At 43.7% G+C, this 16,236-nt stretch overlaps 1 protein-coding gene across 1 annotated transcript; it reads right to left on the bottom strand.

The window, feature by feature from the left end:
- Positions 1–21: 21 nt before the first annotated feature.
- On the bottom strand, positions 22–16,190 carry LOC129194223 (transmembrane protein 163-like). The gene is made up of 8 exons (XM_054799292.1): positions 15,933–16,190; positions 15,258–15,377; positions 11,775–11,818; positions 11,613–11,704; positions 7,695–7,791; positions 1,808–1,919; positions 1,587–1,728; positions 22–144 (listed from the first exon to the last, which is right to left on the bottom strand). The coding sequence occupies exons 1-8, from the start codon at positions 16,129–16,131 to the stop codon at positions 84–86; spliced, it is 867 nt and encodes a 288-aa protein (XP_054655267.1). The 5' UTR covers positions 16,132–16,190; the 3' UTR covers positions 22–83.
- Positions 16,191–16,236: the final 46 nt, after the last annotated feature.

Raw genomic sequence — 16,236 nt, 5'->3', positions numbered from 1 at the left:
GGGGGGGGGGCGCTGTGGAGAGCCTTCACTCCCTTCCACCTCATCCGCATCTTCTCCACTGTGAGCCGTCAGACTGCTGAGAGTTACTCAAAGCGCTCGTAGTTCCTGGTTTGTCTCACTCGTGGGATCATGTCCAGCAGCAGCCTGGAAATAAGAAGTGAAAAATTCAAATGGGACGCACACACCATGAAGAAGGGGGGGTGGGCGGAGCGAGCCAAGTGTCGATACCAAAGGCGGTATCAGTATTGGATAAATACTAGTGGAGTTTAGTGGAGTTTAATAAATACTAGTTTTCCTCTGATTCTTTCACAAAAATCAGTTTGTTGCCGTGTCAGTCATATTATTACTTTGTTTACAAACTCGGGGGAATAAGTTATTGGACACACAGGACGACTTTGGGGGCACCTCCTTGTGTCGTCTCCGTTGTCAGAGGTCTTTGCCCCAGCTGGAGCCAAGCGCCCCTGCTGCTGACTGGCTGTCTGGCTACATACAGTAAAACCGTCTTTTTTGCAGCTGGGCGACGCCAGTTCTTTCTTCTCACAACGAGTTTGGCAAACCATTGGAAATCTTACAAAGAACACTAAAATCATCACACAGCAACTTAACACACAAACGGTAACTAAGAAATATATAATACAATTCCCAAGATGAGTTTAAAATTAAAATAAAATATTTTAACATTTTCCCATAATGCATTTCGTCCCAGAAAAGCATTTAATTGGTTATGCCTGCCAAGGCGCTGCAATGCTGCCTCTGTCCACCAGAGGGGGGCTGACATCATTGCAGCGCCAAGGCAGGCAAAACCAATGAAATGCTTTTCCTGGGTGAAATGCATTATGGGGAAACGTAAAAATAGTTGTGTTTTTTTTATTTTATACTCGTATTGGTACTTCCATCCATCCATCTTCTACGCCACTTATTCTTATTCACGCTGACTTGCCAGGCGATAGGCGGGGTACACCCTGGACTGGTCGCCAGCCAACCGCAGGACACATATAGACAAACAACTATTCACGCTCACATTCATACCACATTCATGGACAATGTAGAGTTGGCAATTAACCTAACATGCATGTTTTTGGAATGTGGGAAGAAACCGGAGTACCCGGAGAAAACCCACGCACGAACGGGGAGAACATGCACACTCCACACCAAGCGTATTGGTACCTGTATTGTATATTCCTTAGCTACCTTTTGAGTGTTAAGTTGCCGTGTGATGAGTTTAGTGTTCTTTATAAGATGACACCGTGAGTCAGACTGTTATATTGAGTAATGACCTCCTGCGATTTCCAATGGGTTGACAAGCTCGTCGTGAGTTCACTTACAGCTCATGATTGGCTCCTGCCAAAGAAAGCGCTACCGTTTCTTCACTGTCCTGACGAGCGGCACAGGATTTAAATGATTAGTAGAAGTTCTGGAGTAAGACAGATTAGAACATAGCCATCAATTAGCCACACTGCTGTATGAGCCGCAGGGTTCAAAGTTTAGGAAAAACGTATCGACTTATACACCGCAAATTACAGTACTCAGATCGATACCAAAATGTGCAGTATCGCCCACCCCAACCATGAAGACCTTCCACTCACTTGACTCCATAGGCAAAGATGATGAGACCAATGAGGACACCTATTGTCCCATCCAGGTACCACACCTTCGGCTCGTGCTTAAACACCTCCGCACTGATAAGGATGGAGAAGCCCATGACGCCCCCCACCAGGGAGTTGAACCCTTTGAAAAAAAAAAAAAAAAGCTGATGCTTATTGTTGTGACGGCCTTCGTGTCCACTTTTCCTGAGCACGTTGCGTACCGTCCGTGATGAGGGCCCGACTCGTGAGCACCTTGCCCAGCATGAACTTGATCACGCACAAGATGATGCAGACCACGCCGCTGACGATGGAGACGCTGAACAGGAAGTCATCCTTGCAGGAAAAGTAAGATAAGATGATTAGCCAAACTCTGACTTCGCCAAGTCTCCACTGGCAACAACTTGGTCCTCTTTGGTAACTGCCAATCACGTGGCTTTGGTTTCTGAGAGTCATTTACTGTACGGTTCAAACCATTCACACCCTGGCCAAATTTAAGCATTTTCATTTTGCAAACTTTTGGGGTGTCTTTTAGTTCCTCCCAACCTCTATTGAAGCAATATGCTTATGCTGCCATCTAGTGGAAGACCATTATAATAGTTTGGCCTGTCACGAAGCGTCGCTGGCATAGACAGAGGAACAAATATACAGTTGTCCCTCCCCACTTCGCGGTTCAAACTTGGCACCCTTACTCTATTGCGTTTTTTCAAAAAATAATTAAAAAAAAGACTAATAATTGACTATTATTAGTTTTAAAATAATGCATATTTAAGCACATTTTATATATTTTTGCCTAAATGAAGCATTTTCAAGCATAGGAATACCTACAGTGGTGTGGAAAAAGTGTTTGCCCCCTTCTTGACTTCTTATTTTTTTGCACATTTGTGACACTTAAATGTTTCAGATCATCAGAAAAATGTAAATATTAACATAACATAACACATACCGTAATATAACAGTGTTCATGACTCCACCATAAGAAAGACACTGGGCAAAAACGGCCTGCATGGCAAAGTTCTGAGATCAAAACCACTGCTGAACAAAAAGAACATTAAGTCTTGTCTCAATTTTGCCAGAAAACATCTTGCCATGTTTGAGAAAATACTCTGTGGTCTGACAAGACAAAGGTTGAACTTTTTTGGAAGGTGTGTGTCCCATTACATCTGGAGTAAAAGTAACACCACATTTCAGAAAAAGAACATAATACCAACAGTAAAATATGGTGGTGGTAGTGTGATGGTCTGGGGCTGTTTTGCTGTTTCAGGACCTGGAAGACTTGCTGTGATAAATGGAACCATGAATTCTGCTGTCTACCAAAAAATCCTGAAGGAGAATGTCTGGCAATCTGTTTGTGACCTCAAGCTGAAACCAACTTGGGTTCTGCAGCAGGACAATGATCCAAAACACACCAGCAAGTCCACCTCTGAATGGATGAAGAAAAACAAAATGAAGACTTTGGAGTGGCCTAGTCCAAGTCCTGACCTGAATCCTATTGAGATGCTGTGGCATGAACTTAAAAAGGCGCTTCATGCTGGAAAACCCTCCAATGTGGCTGAATGACAACAATTCTGCAAAGATAAGTGGGCCGAAATTTCTCCACAGCGCTGTAAGAGACTCATTGCAAGTTATCACAAACGCTGCTAAGGGTGGCCCAACCAGTTATTAGCTTTAGGAGCAATCACTTTTTCACACAGGGCCATGTAGGTTTGGATTTTTTTTTCTGTGTTAATCATAAAAAGTTTTAAAACTGCATTTTGTGTTCAGTTGTGTTGTCACTGATTAATATTTTAATTTGTTTGATGATCTGAAACATTTAAGTGTGACAAACGTGCAAAAAAATAAGAACTCAGGAAGTGGGCAAACACATTTTCACACCACTGTACATACATATACTGTACACACACACACACACACACACACATACAGTATATATTTACATCTGGGGTGCACGGTAATTATCGTAACGATATGAGGGAATTATAACATCATACGGATAAATCTGATAATAGATAATAATACCTCAGATAACCGATCATTAAAAAAAACGCTCCAATAAGGTGAGATTAGCCGTCCTGTGCAGGTAACGGTAAATGTCGTAATTTCCCCTGAGCTTACTGTTCACTGTTCACTGTTACAGTGGACATGTCTCATGCTGGTTTTACCAAATGGGGGGGGGAAAATAATTAAAAAAAAAAAAAAAAACCTTATCAGCCACCTGAAACGCCAGGATTGCTCCGACGTCTTCTCGTTTGAGAAGTGCAAAACATTTGTCAGAGACCTCCGTTGCGTTACACCGGTTGCTCAGAGCGTGTGCCCAAATACAGTGCACCTTGCTGGGCCACACCAGGTGGCTCCTCCCGTTCTGTACTCCCGTTCTCCTGACCTCCGTGGCGTCACACCGGATACTTGGAGCATGTGTCCGAATATAGTGCATTTTGCTGGGCCACAGCAGTTGGCTCCCTCCGCTCTATACTCTGCTTCTCTTGATAGTCGTGATGTCATGAAATTTGATTAGGACAAACCAACAGATACAGTTGGTCAAATCCAGTCCTTCAAACTACAGCTAAATCTAAAATGATTCGGTTATCGGTATCATGTAGGTAAGTCTTGGGAAGCAGAAAGTTATCAGCATCGTTTTGAAAAAAAAAAGATATCGTGCATCTGTAATATATATGTACCTGTATATGTTGATATTTTTTAATAGGAAAAACAATTGTTTTGGAACCAACTGTGTTCAGTGTTTGATTGTAAATGATTCTTAGTCTGAACATGGAGCCCCAACAGTGACCTTTTCCTTATCCGAATTCAAAGCTTTGGGCTTGGGTTGGCATTTAGAATACACACGATCCTCGCACTCCAGAGAAAGACTGCATTTTGTGACAATGAAAACCTGCGTAGAATGCGAATGATGCTTGACATTTACTTCTGACACTTGAAGATCCTTCTGCAGAACTGAAAAACTTCACCTTTTGTTGTTGTTGTGGTATTTTGGCTTTTCCCATCAAATGATTTGTTTGGTTTGGTCGGATGCCTTCCCGAACGCAACGCTTCCATTCATTCAGGTAAGGGACATCTCCACTGGCCGGGAATCAAACCCGGGTGAAAAGCAGCAGTGTGTAATACAGTACTACAGTGTGTACTAAGTAGAGTATATTAAATCAATATACAGTATATCATAAATAAATGGGAGGCGCTTCCGCAGGTGGAGAGAGACTTCAATACACTGCATGCTCACTCAGCTGAAAAGTAAGATTTTGTGCCAAAACGCCTCCAAATATAAAGCGATAATTGCCTCGACGTCGCGACTCTCACTTCCTCCACTGCATCTCCACAGAGACGACCATTACCTGGCAACCGGGTGGAAAATCTATTTGGAGACGTGTGAATGCTCCGGAGGCTTCACACCTTGTGCTTTGTGACATTCTTCACCCGCCGCCAACGACACCAGCGCTTCCATCACAGACGTGAACGTTACGGGATCACGGAGGGCTCAAATGCGCAACAAATTATTAGCTGAGAGTGCGTGGCTCACCGGAAACGGGCATGAGCAAATGATGTGGTCATGTGGTTACCGATTACGTCGTCGTCACTTGATGCTGTTATGTTCTTGGACGTGGGGTAAGCCTGCAACTTGCTATTCTCTGCCAAAACACTAGGGGCAGTGTTTTCCTGAGCGTAAGCAAACACAGCTCATTGACTAGCTGTTTAGCTTCCTGTGTAGTAGGGATGTCCCGATCCACACTTTTTGGCTTCCGATCCGATTTGATCCAGAACCGATCTTTTTTTTTTTTTTTTCTTTTTTTGAATAATAAGCTTTTGTTACAAACATTAATTTGTGAAAATGAATATGTTTATGAAAGCAAGCAAAGTATTGTTACACAGCAGGACCAACAATATTGTTGGCTTTTGCAACAAACCTCTGTGAGTCAGGTCCCTAATCCAATAAAAGATCCAATAAAAGTCCATCCAAAAAAGGCAAAATTCGGAAAAATGGGCGTGCAAAATACTTTTAGGTTAGGACTAATCATTTGACATGATTATAGATCAATTTGTGGTGTGATTTAGAATATATAACTTTATTTATTTATTTATTTATTTATTTTACAAATTCTCTTAGTAGTAATTTATTGACGGTCCCTAGGATAAACAACCAGCGGTTAGAGCAGCACTTCCCATGCGAGCAGTGGCGGAGTCAGAACTATTTCGTTGTGATGGCCAAGGTGAGATCATTACTCACGTAGGGGTGGCAGTGAGTTGATACCTGAAATGTCTAGATGACCAGTGGGGTGGCCGGAGAGCGCCGGAGCTCCCCGCACAATGACACAGCAGTTCTACGGAGCCGAATATCCGACGTCCAACGTGAAACCAACTTCACCACGGTACACCGCGGACATGTCTGCATGGTGGTGTTGCGTTTTTTTCCTCTTGCGGGTGACGGGAGTCGAGTGGCACCCTACCATATTGGTGTATCCCACAGAGTTACGAAAGTTATACGGCAACCGGATCGGCCCGATATTATCCAATCTTCCGATCTTCAAAATATAGCAGATTGGCAGCCGATCCCAATCCTGAAGATCGGATCGGGACATCCCTGCTGTGTAGTACAAGTAAACACTGGTGACTTTTAAAGCCACACCCACATCGTTGTTGTAGGACATCTGGTAAATCTTGTAATGCAGCAAGGAAGTATTACAGCCGTACCTCGGTTTTCATTGTTCATTCATTCCAAAAACTTTAACAAAAAGCGAAACATACAAAAACTGAGGCAATTTCTCCCATAGGAAATAATGTAAATCTAATCACATTCCTCGCTTATTGCGGTTAACTGGTTCCACTTCCAGTTAACCGAGCGAATCATGATAAGTGAATTTCCATGAAGTAGGGTTCCTTATTTATAAATGGAATACTTTCATAGATAGAGCATAGAAAACCTGTTTACGACCTTCTAAATACAGTATTTAACAATATTAGAGTCCTCTTGATGTGAACTAACACCCCGTAGTCAATATATAAGACGAAATAAGAGTAAATAAGCCATTTAAGATATAAATACGACTCACGTGGGTTGCTGTAAATGTGTTCCCTAGTGGAGAAGAAGAGTGAGTGGTGGACAGGAAGTGACGTCGAGGGTTCAGAGTTGAGATTCAGCTGGCCGCAACAGTAGCCCGTGTTTTTATTGGGGATTGTTGTGCCTGTTGTGATACAATTCACATTTTTGCAATATTCAATTCAATTCAGTTCAGTTGGATTCATATAGCACCGAATCACAACCGTGATGGATGTGGCAGGTTTATCACCCTCCTCATGAATGAAAGGAGAAACCAAGTGGCGACGGAGGCAAGGAAAAACTCCTTCTGGGGAAGAAACAAACGTAACCCGGGCTCTGCGGGGCGGCCGTCTGTCTTGACTGGTTGGGATGAGATAGAAAAGACGGAGTAGAGGGATAGATGGTAGATCAAGTGAGAAAACAGGACAGTCCTTATCTTAGTCCAAGGAACAGGGAGGCGTGTCCTCGTACGCCAATTGTAATAGGGGGTGCGTGAATGAATATTTTATAAAAAATTTGCACCTAACACTCTCAATTATGAGTGCGCCTGAACGTATGGTTTTCGTGACCATGCAAAATACACAATGTTGACCCGAAATCCCGATAAAATGAATACCAGTTAATTGTGTTCAAGTTAATTCATATCAAAAGGTGTGTGTTTTTGAAGTGAGCAGGAGGCGGGGGTGCATGGCTTCAGGTCAAATGTATGCAGGGGTACGCCACTGTAAAAAGTTTGGGAACCACTCTTCTGATTTCTTCAGATGACCTCTAGAAATGTCTAAGATGTTCATCACTTAGAGGTAGCGCTTCCATGGCTCCAGTGCACTGCCCCCATGTAAACCCAAGTCGTAAAATACGTACTGAGCAGATGAGGTAAAAATAGAAAATCAACAGTGTGTGTTTGCCAACTTCAATGGATAACATAATCTGCGGCGTATGGTGGACGCTGTCGTCTAAAGCTCTCGTCCGTCTCCAGTTTGGGATTAAATTGTGACCCCTTCACATGCTGCTAAAATCTAAAGTGCTGCTTTATCAGCTGCTGGTGTGGAAATGTCTGCTCTTACCACTTCAGGCAGCAGCTTGGTGGCCAGGTCATGGATGGCCTTACCCAGAATGCACATGGATGATAAGATGAAAATCACGCCCAGGATAACGCAGGCTCTGTGGCGGGAAAAGACGGACATTAATAATTGTATGACAAGACCTACGGAGCATAACAACACAGTGCACCCTCCAAATTCAAATGTTGTGCAGTGAGCATCCAATGCAAGGCTGTTTAGTTGAATAGCCTTGCTTCAACTAAACATCGGTGCAGTACAAGTACTTTGTAGTGGTACATTTGGACTGGAGTGGCGTACCATGCAGAGTGGAGTACCATAAGGAGGATGAACTCCTTTTTTTGTGCTTTTGCTTTAGCACAAGGGTACCGGTGATGGCAAGTAAGGAAAAAAAGTGTGACGTTAACCATAGAACAGGTAATAAAACTCTTATACAGTGAAATCTTGGTTAGCGTCATTAGTTCATTCCGGAAACCAACACTACGGTACCTGAATCGATTTTCAATTAATCCGTTCTAGAAAGCCAAACATGTTAACAGAAAGCACATTTTTATAGTTTTACAATTATAGTTTTACATGCGGTAAACAATTACAAATGCACAAAGTGGCGTGAAAGTGTTCACGCCCTTCCTAAATTCTGTTTGTCACACTTGAATGTTTCAGATCATCAAACAAATGTAAATATTAGTCAATGACAACACAACTGAACACAAAATGCAGTTTTTAAATGAAACTTTTATTACTAAAGGAGGAAAAAATCCAAACCTACATGGCCCTGTGCGAAAAAGTGATTCCCCCCCCCCATTAAATCAACTTAATTGAGATTAATTGAGATCAATCAGTCTGGAAAAGGTTTTAAAGCCATTTCTAAAGCAATGGGACTCCAGCAAAGAGAGCCTTTATCCACAAATGGCGAAAACATGGAACAGTGGTGAACCTTCCCAGGAGTGGCCGACCAACCAAAATGACCCCAAGAGCACAGTGACAACTCATCCAAGAGGTCACAAAAGACCCCACAACAACAACAAGAACTGCAGGCCTCAATTGCCTCGGTTAAGGTCAGTGTTCATGACTCCACCATAAGAAAGACGCTGGGCAAAAACAGCCTGCATGGCAGAGTTCCAAGATGAAAACCACTGCTGAACAAAAAGAACATTAAGGCTTGTCTCAATTTCACCAAAAACATCTTGTGACCTTTGGGGGTAAAATACTGGTGGTCTGAAGAGACAAAAGCTGAACTTTTGGGAAGGTGTGTGTCCCATTACATCTGGCGTAAAAGTAACGTTGCATTTCAGAAAAAGAGCATCCTACCAGCAGTAAAATGTGGTGGTGGTAGTGTGATGGTCTGGGGCTGTTTTGCTGCTTCAGGACCTGAAAGACTTGCTGTGATAAATGGAACCATGAATTCTGCTGTCTACCAAAAAATCCAAAAAGGAGAATGTCCGACCATCTGTTGGCGACCTCAAGCTGAAACCAACTTGGGTTCTGCAGCAGGACAATGATCCAAAACACACCAGCAAGTCCACCTCTGATTGGTTAAAAAAAAACAAAATGAAGACTTTGGAGTAGCCTAGTCAAAGTCCTGACCTGAATCCTATTGAGATGCTGTGGCATGACCTTAAAAAGGCGCTTCATGCTGGAAAACCCTCCAATGTGGCTGAATTACAACAATTCTGCAAAGATGAGTGGGACAAAATTCCTCCACAGCGGTGTAAGAGACTCATTGCAAGTTATCACAAACGCTTGATTGCAGTTGTTGCTGCTAAGTTATTAGGTTTAGGGGGCCATCGCTTTTTCACACAGGGCCATGTAGGGCTATGGTTTTTGTTTCTCCCTTAATAATAAAGTTTCACTTAAAAACTGCATTTTTGTTCAATTGTGTTGTCATTGACTCGTATTTAAATTTGCTTGATGATCTTTGGTTTTCGTACATTTCAGTTTTCGTTGGACCTACTATGGGCATATTAATGACGAAAACCGAGGTTCCACTGTATTTCATATGGAATATTTCCTAAGTTCATGTTCATGCGCCACTTTGGAGGTTCGGCTCCAATTATCAACTCATTTCTACATTTTCTGAGAACTGTAGGTCATGTCAGGTCATCATAGAAAATGTAAGTAATATGTCGGCGGTCACATTTCAAAGAATGACCTCTTGTAACTCTTCGCGCCTCTCCGCGAACGGGCTTTAAATATCACACCTAACCACCGAAGGAACTTTGAACAACGTCCTCGACAACTGCAAGCATGAAAGCTGCCATTCTAGATGCTCCCAGTCTACAGTCCACAGTAACCTCTGGGTTTTGACTGGATGCCGTAACCATGGCAATGGCCAGCATCATTCTGGGAGGTCCGGTGGGACACATTGTGGATGCTGACGTGACAACTGTTGTTTCCCCTGTTTAAACAGTGCAAGCTTGTTACCATGGCAACCGCATGTCCTTCAGCTCTCTGCACAGACGTGGCTGATGACGGTGCCCGTGCTGAGCAGCTCTATTCAACACACAACACTCAATTCACAGCCACCAGGGTCAAATATGGTGCGAAAGTGTGGCCCTTACTTGCTAATTAAGGACGCTGCTCATCGATTCATGTCTTTTTCTGCCTGCGTGTCTACCTTAAATCGACTTTATTGACACTGCAGCAATGGCACAACACTGTGATTCTTCAAGATGCTTTTATTTGCATGACACGTCATTTTCTCAGATATTGTCGGCAGGGTTTCCGCTACATGTAATTGATCGTGGCGCGCCACCACAACAACTTAAAAGCCGCCACACCTTCAAAATGTGTTTTTCTTACTTGAAAACAATGTAAATACAAAAGTAATATATTGTATGAATGGAAAGATATGCCATATATACAGATGATTATTTACGCACACATTGACCATGATTAGTTTGAAAGCAATTTAAAATACTGTAAAAATGTTTCACTGCGCTTTATTTTGATAAACGTGCACCAGGATGGCTTGTCTGCCCTGTTGGCACTTGCGCATGTGTGACCAGATGAAAGTACGGGACCCGTCTTGTTGTTGACGTTGACTTTGTTTCTTATTATGAAGAGAATGAAAACTAAAACGTGTCGTCAACTGACGACAGCTTGTCACAGGCTAAGCGTGTGTGATCGCTCACGTTTCAGTCTCATTCCACTTTGTTTACAGATTTTGCCTGGCTCTCGCAGCCTCTCTCGTTTTTGACCCACGGGTGAGCTACATGGGGCCTTCATGAGGTACATGCTAACATTCAAGTGTCACTTAACAATCTTGCTCTCTTGTTATCGCGTGTCTACGTTGTTCAATATAAACACGTAGTGCGTCCAGATTTAAGACCGTGACGCTATCGCAGGGGTCCCCAACAGGTAGCTCATATGCTAGAAGTAGCTCGCCAGCTGATGTTGAGTATAGAACTTTTATAAGTGTTCTATTCAAACATGACGCCTGTATTTAAGGACAAATGAGCACACTGAGTGGAGATGTGCTTTGTAAATAAAGTACAATTTAAACGTTGCCAGTCACGTAAAACACAAATAGCTCACCTCTCCTTTCTTTTTGTCAAAGTAGTTTTAATAGTTCTGCAAGTTGGACACACCTGTGCTATCATAACGTTGGACTCTGTATTTATACTGTTTATACAGGACATATTTCTATAACCAAAAGTATTTAAGATCTAACAAAGAGATTTTTTATTTTTGTTTGAATTGCAGACTCAGCAGCAGCACGACACATGCAGCCTAACACCACAGCTTCAAAAAAAATCCTAGGGGAAACCCTGGTCAGACACACACAGACACACACCATTATGATGCACAAGTTAACGCTCAGCTATAATTGGTCCCAATGAGCCAAAGCTGACAGAGCTGAAAGACCCGCTTGTGTCAAACACTCCCCCATGATAGAGCAAGACTACACGCACGTGTACTTACATATATTCCCGATGAGCTGAGTGGACGGCGGCCGCATTACTGTAGCGCCACAACACGATGACAGAGGACAGGACATCCAGCACCGCATCAAACTGGAGGCGCGCAAATGACATGTAAGCACTTGCATTTGCGTATTTGCATGTTTGCAACAAGTCGACTTACCGCAAATCCAAAAGCAGAGGCGCTGTGCCGCATGATGGAGACGGCTGGAAGGCATCAGAAGGAGGGAATGAAACGGGTTTGACAAAAACCAAAACATACAATTTTTCCCGTAGGAAATGATGTAAATCCAATTCAGCCGCGCCAAACAAAACATGCATTTTATGGAGAATAATTATAGTTTTACATGCGGAAAACAATGTCAAATAATTACAAATGACAAATGGATGGAACTTATTGTTGATGCGGACTTCCCATACATCCTGTTGAGATCAAATTCAACAGTGGCTATTCACGTTACGAGGCGCTCAAGCGCACTGCGTAACTCTGAGTGTTAGGCAAATAGGCTTTCACACAGCCTCTGTGCTTTTTTTATTGAGTACAGCTGCAAAATAACCCACCAAAAAGCCGAAGAAATTTGCAAATTGCAGCACAGTGCTGTGGGGTTGCGGAGTCACGACAGCCTGACGTGTTGTGCCGCTGTCTCATGCATGCGTGTGATGTAAACAAAGGTGTGTGAGTGCTCAGTCATTGCCCAGGCATTCTTGGATAGAACTAAGTGGGTAAATACAGGGGGGGTAAACTTACACGATCAGCAGGGGATCAAATAAAGATTCCCCTCCTGTGTGTGGAAGTGAGTTTCTGTATCAGCAGCACAGAGAAGTTCTTACGTGCAGAGATGCATTTTCATGAGTCTGTTTTATTAGCTCCTACGGCAAAACTGCTCTACAAGTCCCAGATGCATTGCGCTTGTCCTAGAACTTTCTACCCAGCTGTTTCTGTGAGTCACACAACAAAATGCTTCGTGCAATCCTGCACACCTGCAGTGGAGGGAGAGGAAAGAGGAGACAAAGGAAGGAGGGAGATGCAAATGGTAATGGGCAGGATTTCTCTCCTCCCCGGTTTATTTTTAGTGGGGGCCACTGGGGGGACCAGCAGCCCCTCCTCAGCCATGCGGACAGGCGCTTTCATGCTGCAAAAATAGAAAGAACCCCTGTTTGTTGCTCCTCCTCCTTTTATCATCCCCCTCCATCTTGTTTCCTCCTCTGTTTCATCATGCATTACTCCAAGTGCAACCATGCCCTCCAAGTGAGAGGAAGGACGCCTGCGTGAGCATCATTTAGAAAGTGGATGCATTTCAACCTGCTTGAATATTAGTGATCAATATGTTAAAAACAATTCTATAATGTGTGGCAATGCTGTACATGAACATTATACTGCTAAAGGAACACCTGAACACTGCATTACGTTGTACTGTATACTTGTACTGCATGTCATTAAATTGTGCAGGTGCTGCGTAAAGCCACACACATTTTCCCGTTACTTGTTTGGTTCGATCCGCTGCAGGATGCACCGATTCCTCCATTAAGTCAAACCTGACAGCTGTTAAAATGAAAGCAAACATTGTGTGGGCGGCGCTGCGTTGCAAGGTGTAACACACACACCTCAAATATAAACTAGGAGAAAGCAGCAGGCCCATGAGGCTTGCTGGTATTGTGTGCACCGCGTGTGAAGGACAGCACAGTGGCCTGAAACGTCATTAGATGGACGTCTGATTCAGATACGTCGGTCTGCTCCTCCTCAATTCCTCGCGTCTTCATTAGGAGCCGAGGGGAGATGTGGCATAAACGAGTCTGCAGCAGCGCCGGGCTCATCAAAACTGAGCCCGCCGGTGGCTAATTGGCTCCTACAACATACCCCCCCCCTCCCTTTCTGCTTGTAACGTCTGACAAGCACAGCAGGAGAAGACGGGATAAAACACCATCCTCTGCCCTTTATTGGCTCATTTTTCCATATCGCTAAGCCGCTTCTGCTGTCAAGACATTGATTTTTAGCTCCATTCCCCCACTCGCTTCCCCTCTAATTCTGCAAAGGAGTGCTGACAAGAAAGCACACGGGCGAGAGGTGAAATTCTAGGTTTCCCTTTAACATGCCAAGAGGTGCACCAGTGTGGTAAAGCAAACACTGCATGGCTGCACGTGCACGTTTCACACACACTAGTGGAGCAATGCTAATGTTTGACAGGGTGTGTAGCTGTCAGGGAATGGCAGCAGATGGTGACAGGCTACCTACCGTTCAAACTGGTTGTATATTTCATGCGAGGGTTTCGCCCAAAACACCTCTTAATTGTCCGTATGTGTACACAGAGATACATCCTCAAAGAGTTCTTTGCCATGAAGTGCCGTGCTGAACTTCCAGTGACAACACCAAACTTAACACACCTGCTCCACATTACTTTCACACCTGACGACACTTTAACACAATGTAAAGTAGTCAGTGTACAGCTTGGACAACAGTGTACATTTGCTGTCCCCTCCAAATAACTCAACACACGGCCAGTAATGTCTAAAGATGAGTACACCCTTATGTTAAACTGTACAAATAGGATGCATTTAGCCATTTTTCCCCCTGGGGTCATGTGACTTGTTGGCGTTACAGAGTATGGTACTCTGTGGATGGGAAAACCGAATGGTTGCCGCATCAAAGTATTGATTTTTTAGTGTTTGGTGTCCCATGAAATGATGTAATAAAATATTTGCAGGAATGTGAGGGGTGTGACGCCAGTGGTTGTTTGTCTATACGTGCCCAATGATAGACCGGTGACCGGTCTCTTCTGTGACTTTAATGAGGACAAGCTGCATAGAAAACAGATGGATGGATGGATGGGGGACATGAAGAAGACAAGAAGTCTCCTACGAGACAGCAATCAGGCACCGTGTGCTTGTCAAAATGTGGCATGCCACACATAGCCACAGCAATTTAAAATTCACATGACATGGAGGCCTGCTGGGAGACAGGCTGTCCCGCTGCTCCCGCTGCCTTATCAGGACGGGAAGTGGACAACATGTTTGAAACAACATCAGCTGAACTCACTCAGACACGTTCTCCCTGCACCAAGAAACTATTCCATTTTGCTGCAAATACAACTTGAGATAGAAACAGTTTTTCAGTAGCAGTCTCTGACTTCTTGTGCGGTAGAACGGCTCCCTGTGACCTGGAATGGAAATGGCGGAGTCCTAACGTCCCAGGTCATTGTACATGAACCAGAATGTAGCCTGATAACAAACGCACAGACAAGCACGACGTTCTCACTTTTGTTTGAGGAATTGAATTCCTCTTTTTTTGCCCTGAGAGTCACGATGGACATTTTCTCCTACCCCCGAATAAAAAAAATGTCATCTTACCACACTTGGTTTGTGTTAGGGAGTTGGAGTTACTATTAGTACTAGTAACAGTAGAAGCCCCATTATGCACTTCTGTATCCACTCTTGGTATCATTATATGTGCATTGTTACCTAGGAGTATTTCCTGTCCTCTGTCACAAAAACGCTTGCTCATGTGAGGCCTCTTTGAGAAATAAGTAGCTGCATCTTGACCGTGCTCGAGACATAAAGTTGTGATTTGGTGTAACATAAGCGATCAGAGATATGACCTTAAACAAACGTTCACCAGTTCTGTAAGTAACTTCCAAAGTCTGTTACTCACTGAAGGCAGCGATGGCCAGGATGATCGTCGCCCCGATGGACGCCCAGGACACCCACAGTGCCTTTTTGCGGTAGCTTTGCGCTTCGTGTGGTTTCAGGCGCATGCTGCTCTCCAGAAGACCTGCGGGTAAGAGCGCAGGGCACAGTGAACCACTACACGACAGAACTGGCAGGTTCTTACCTTACAGGTTCTGAGTAATCAAAAAAAGAAGGGGGAAAAGTACATCATTGGAGCTTTTGTGTGTCCCTGGGGTAGAACCATAATGATGATCACCCCGGGTGTGTACAATAGAGTAAACTATGTCTGACTATGGGCACTAAAGTACACAAAAGTAGTTTGGCACGTTCAAAAACAACAATTAAAGAAGAAAAGAAAAAAAAACAACAGCAAAAGTTAAAAAAAGGATCAAAAAGGAATAAAATAACAGGAAAAAGCTGAAATGTTAACACTAATGACACTAGTGTTATGTCACTTATAACACAAAGCTCATGTGCAGGCTTTCGTTTCTTTAAATATACATAACTTACATAGAAAATTACAAATATAAGTTTGAACGTAGACCTTCATTAGTCAATGAACAGGTTTGATCATGTTAAAATCACCCTGAATATTGAAATACTACATGATTGTTGAATGTATTCATAGTTTTACGCACCGTCAAACCGCAAACTTTACCTCCGTCCTCTATGCTCTCCGTAATCCTCATCTCCTGGTCCATCTTGAACAGTTCTCCCTGACAGCCGCTGCTGGCCTGCTGATCTCCTTGTTTTTCAATGGACTCCTTCTGCTCGCATTGGCCGTTTCCCGCCGGGGGCTCCTCGGCTACAGCCAGTTCCGGGGTGGAAGGTGAGTCGGGCGGTTTGGAGTCCGTCATCTCGGCGCTGTTTTGCGGCTCCTATGAGGAACTCCAACAATGTCTCAACCGAGTGAGAGGTGCGGACGGAGGCAGACCCGGCAGCAGGGTTGGGTGGGGGTGGGG

This window comes from Dunckerocampus dactyliophorus, chromosome 1 (genome assembly GCF_027744805.1).
Source record: "Dunckerocampus dactyliophorus isolate RoL2022-P2 chromosome 1, RoL_Ddac_1.1, whole genome shotgun sequence".
Lineage (NCBI taxonomy): Eukaryota > Metazoa > Chordata > Actinopteri > Syngnathiformes > Syngnathidae > Dunckerocampus > Dunckerocampus dactyliophorus.
This window is presented reverse-complemented; position numbering and strand designations above follow the sequence as displayed.

What these genes read in the sequence shown, in the direction of transcription:
- LOC129194223 (XM_054799292.1), bottom strand. Translation starts at nt 16,131, where the DNA reads ATGACGGACTCCAAACCGCCCGACTCACCTTCCACCCCGGAACTGGCT. An exon ending in CCTGGCCATCGCTGCCTTCA is followed by an intron (nt 11,819 to 15,257) that starts GTGAGTAACAGA and finishes GATGCCTTCCAG; the next exon opens with CCGTCTCCATCATGCGGCAC. An exon ending in TCAGCTCATCGGGAATATAT is followed by an intron (nt 7,792 to 11,612) that starts GTAAGTACACGT and finishes TTCCCGCCACAG; the next exon opens with AGCCTGCGTTATCCTGGGCG.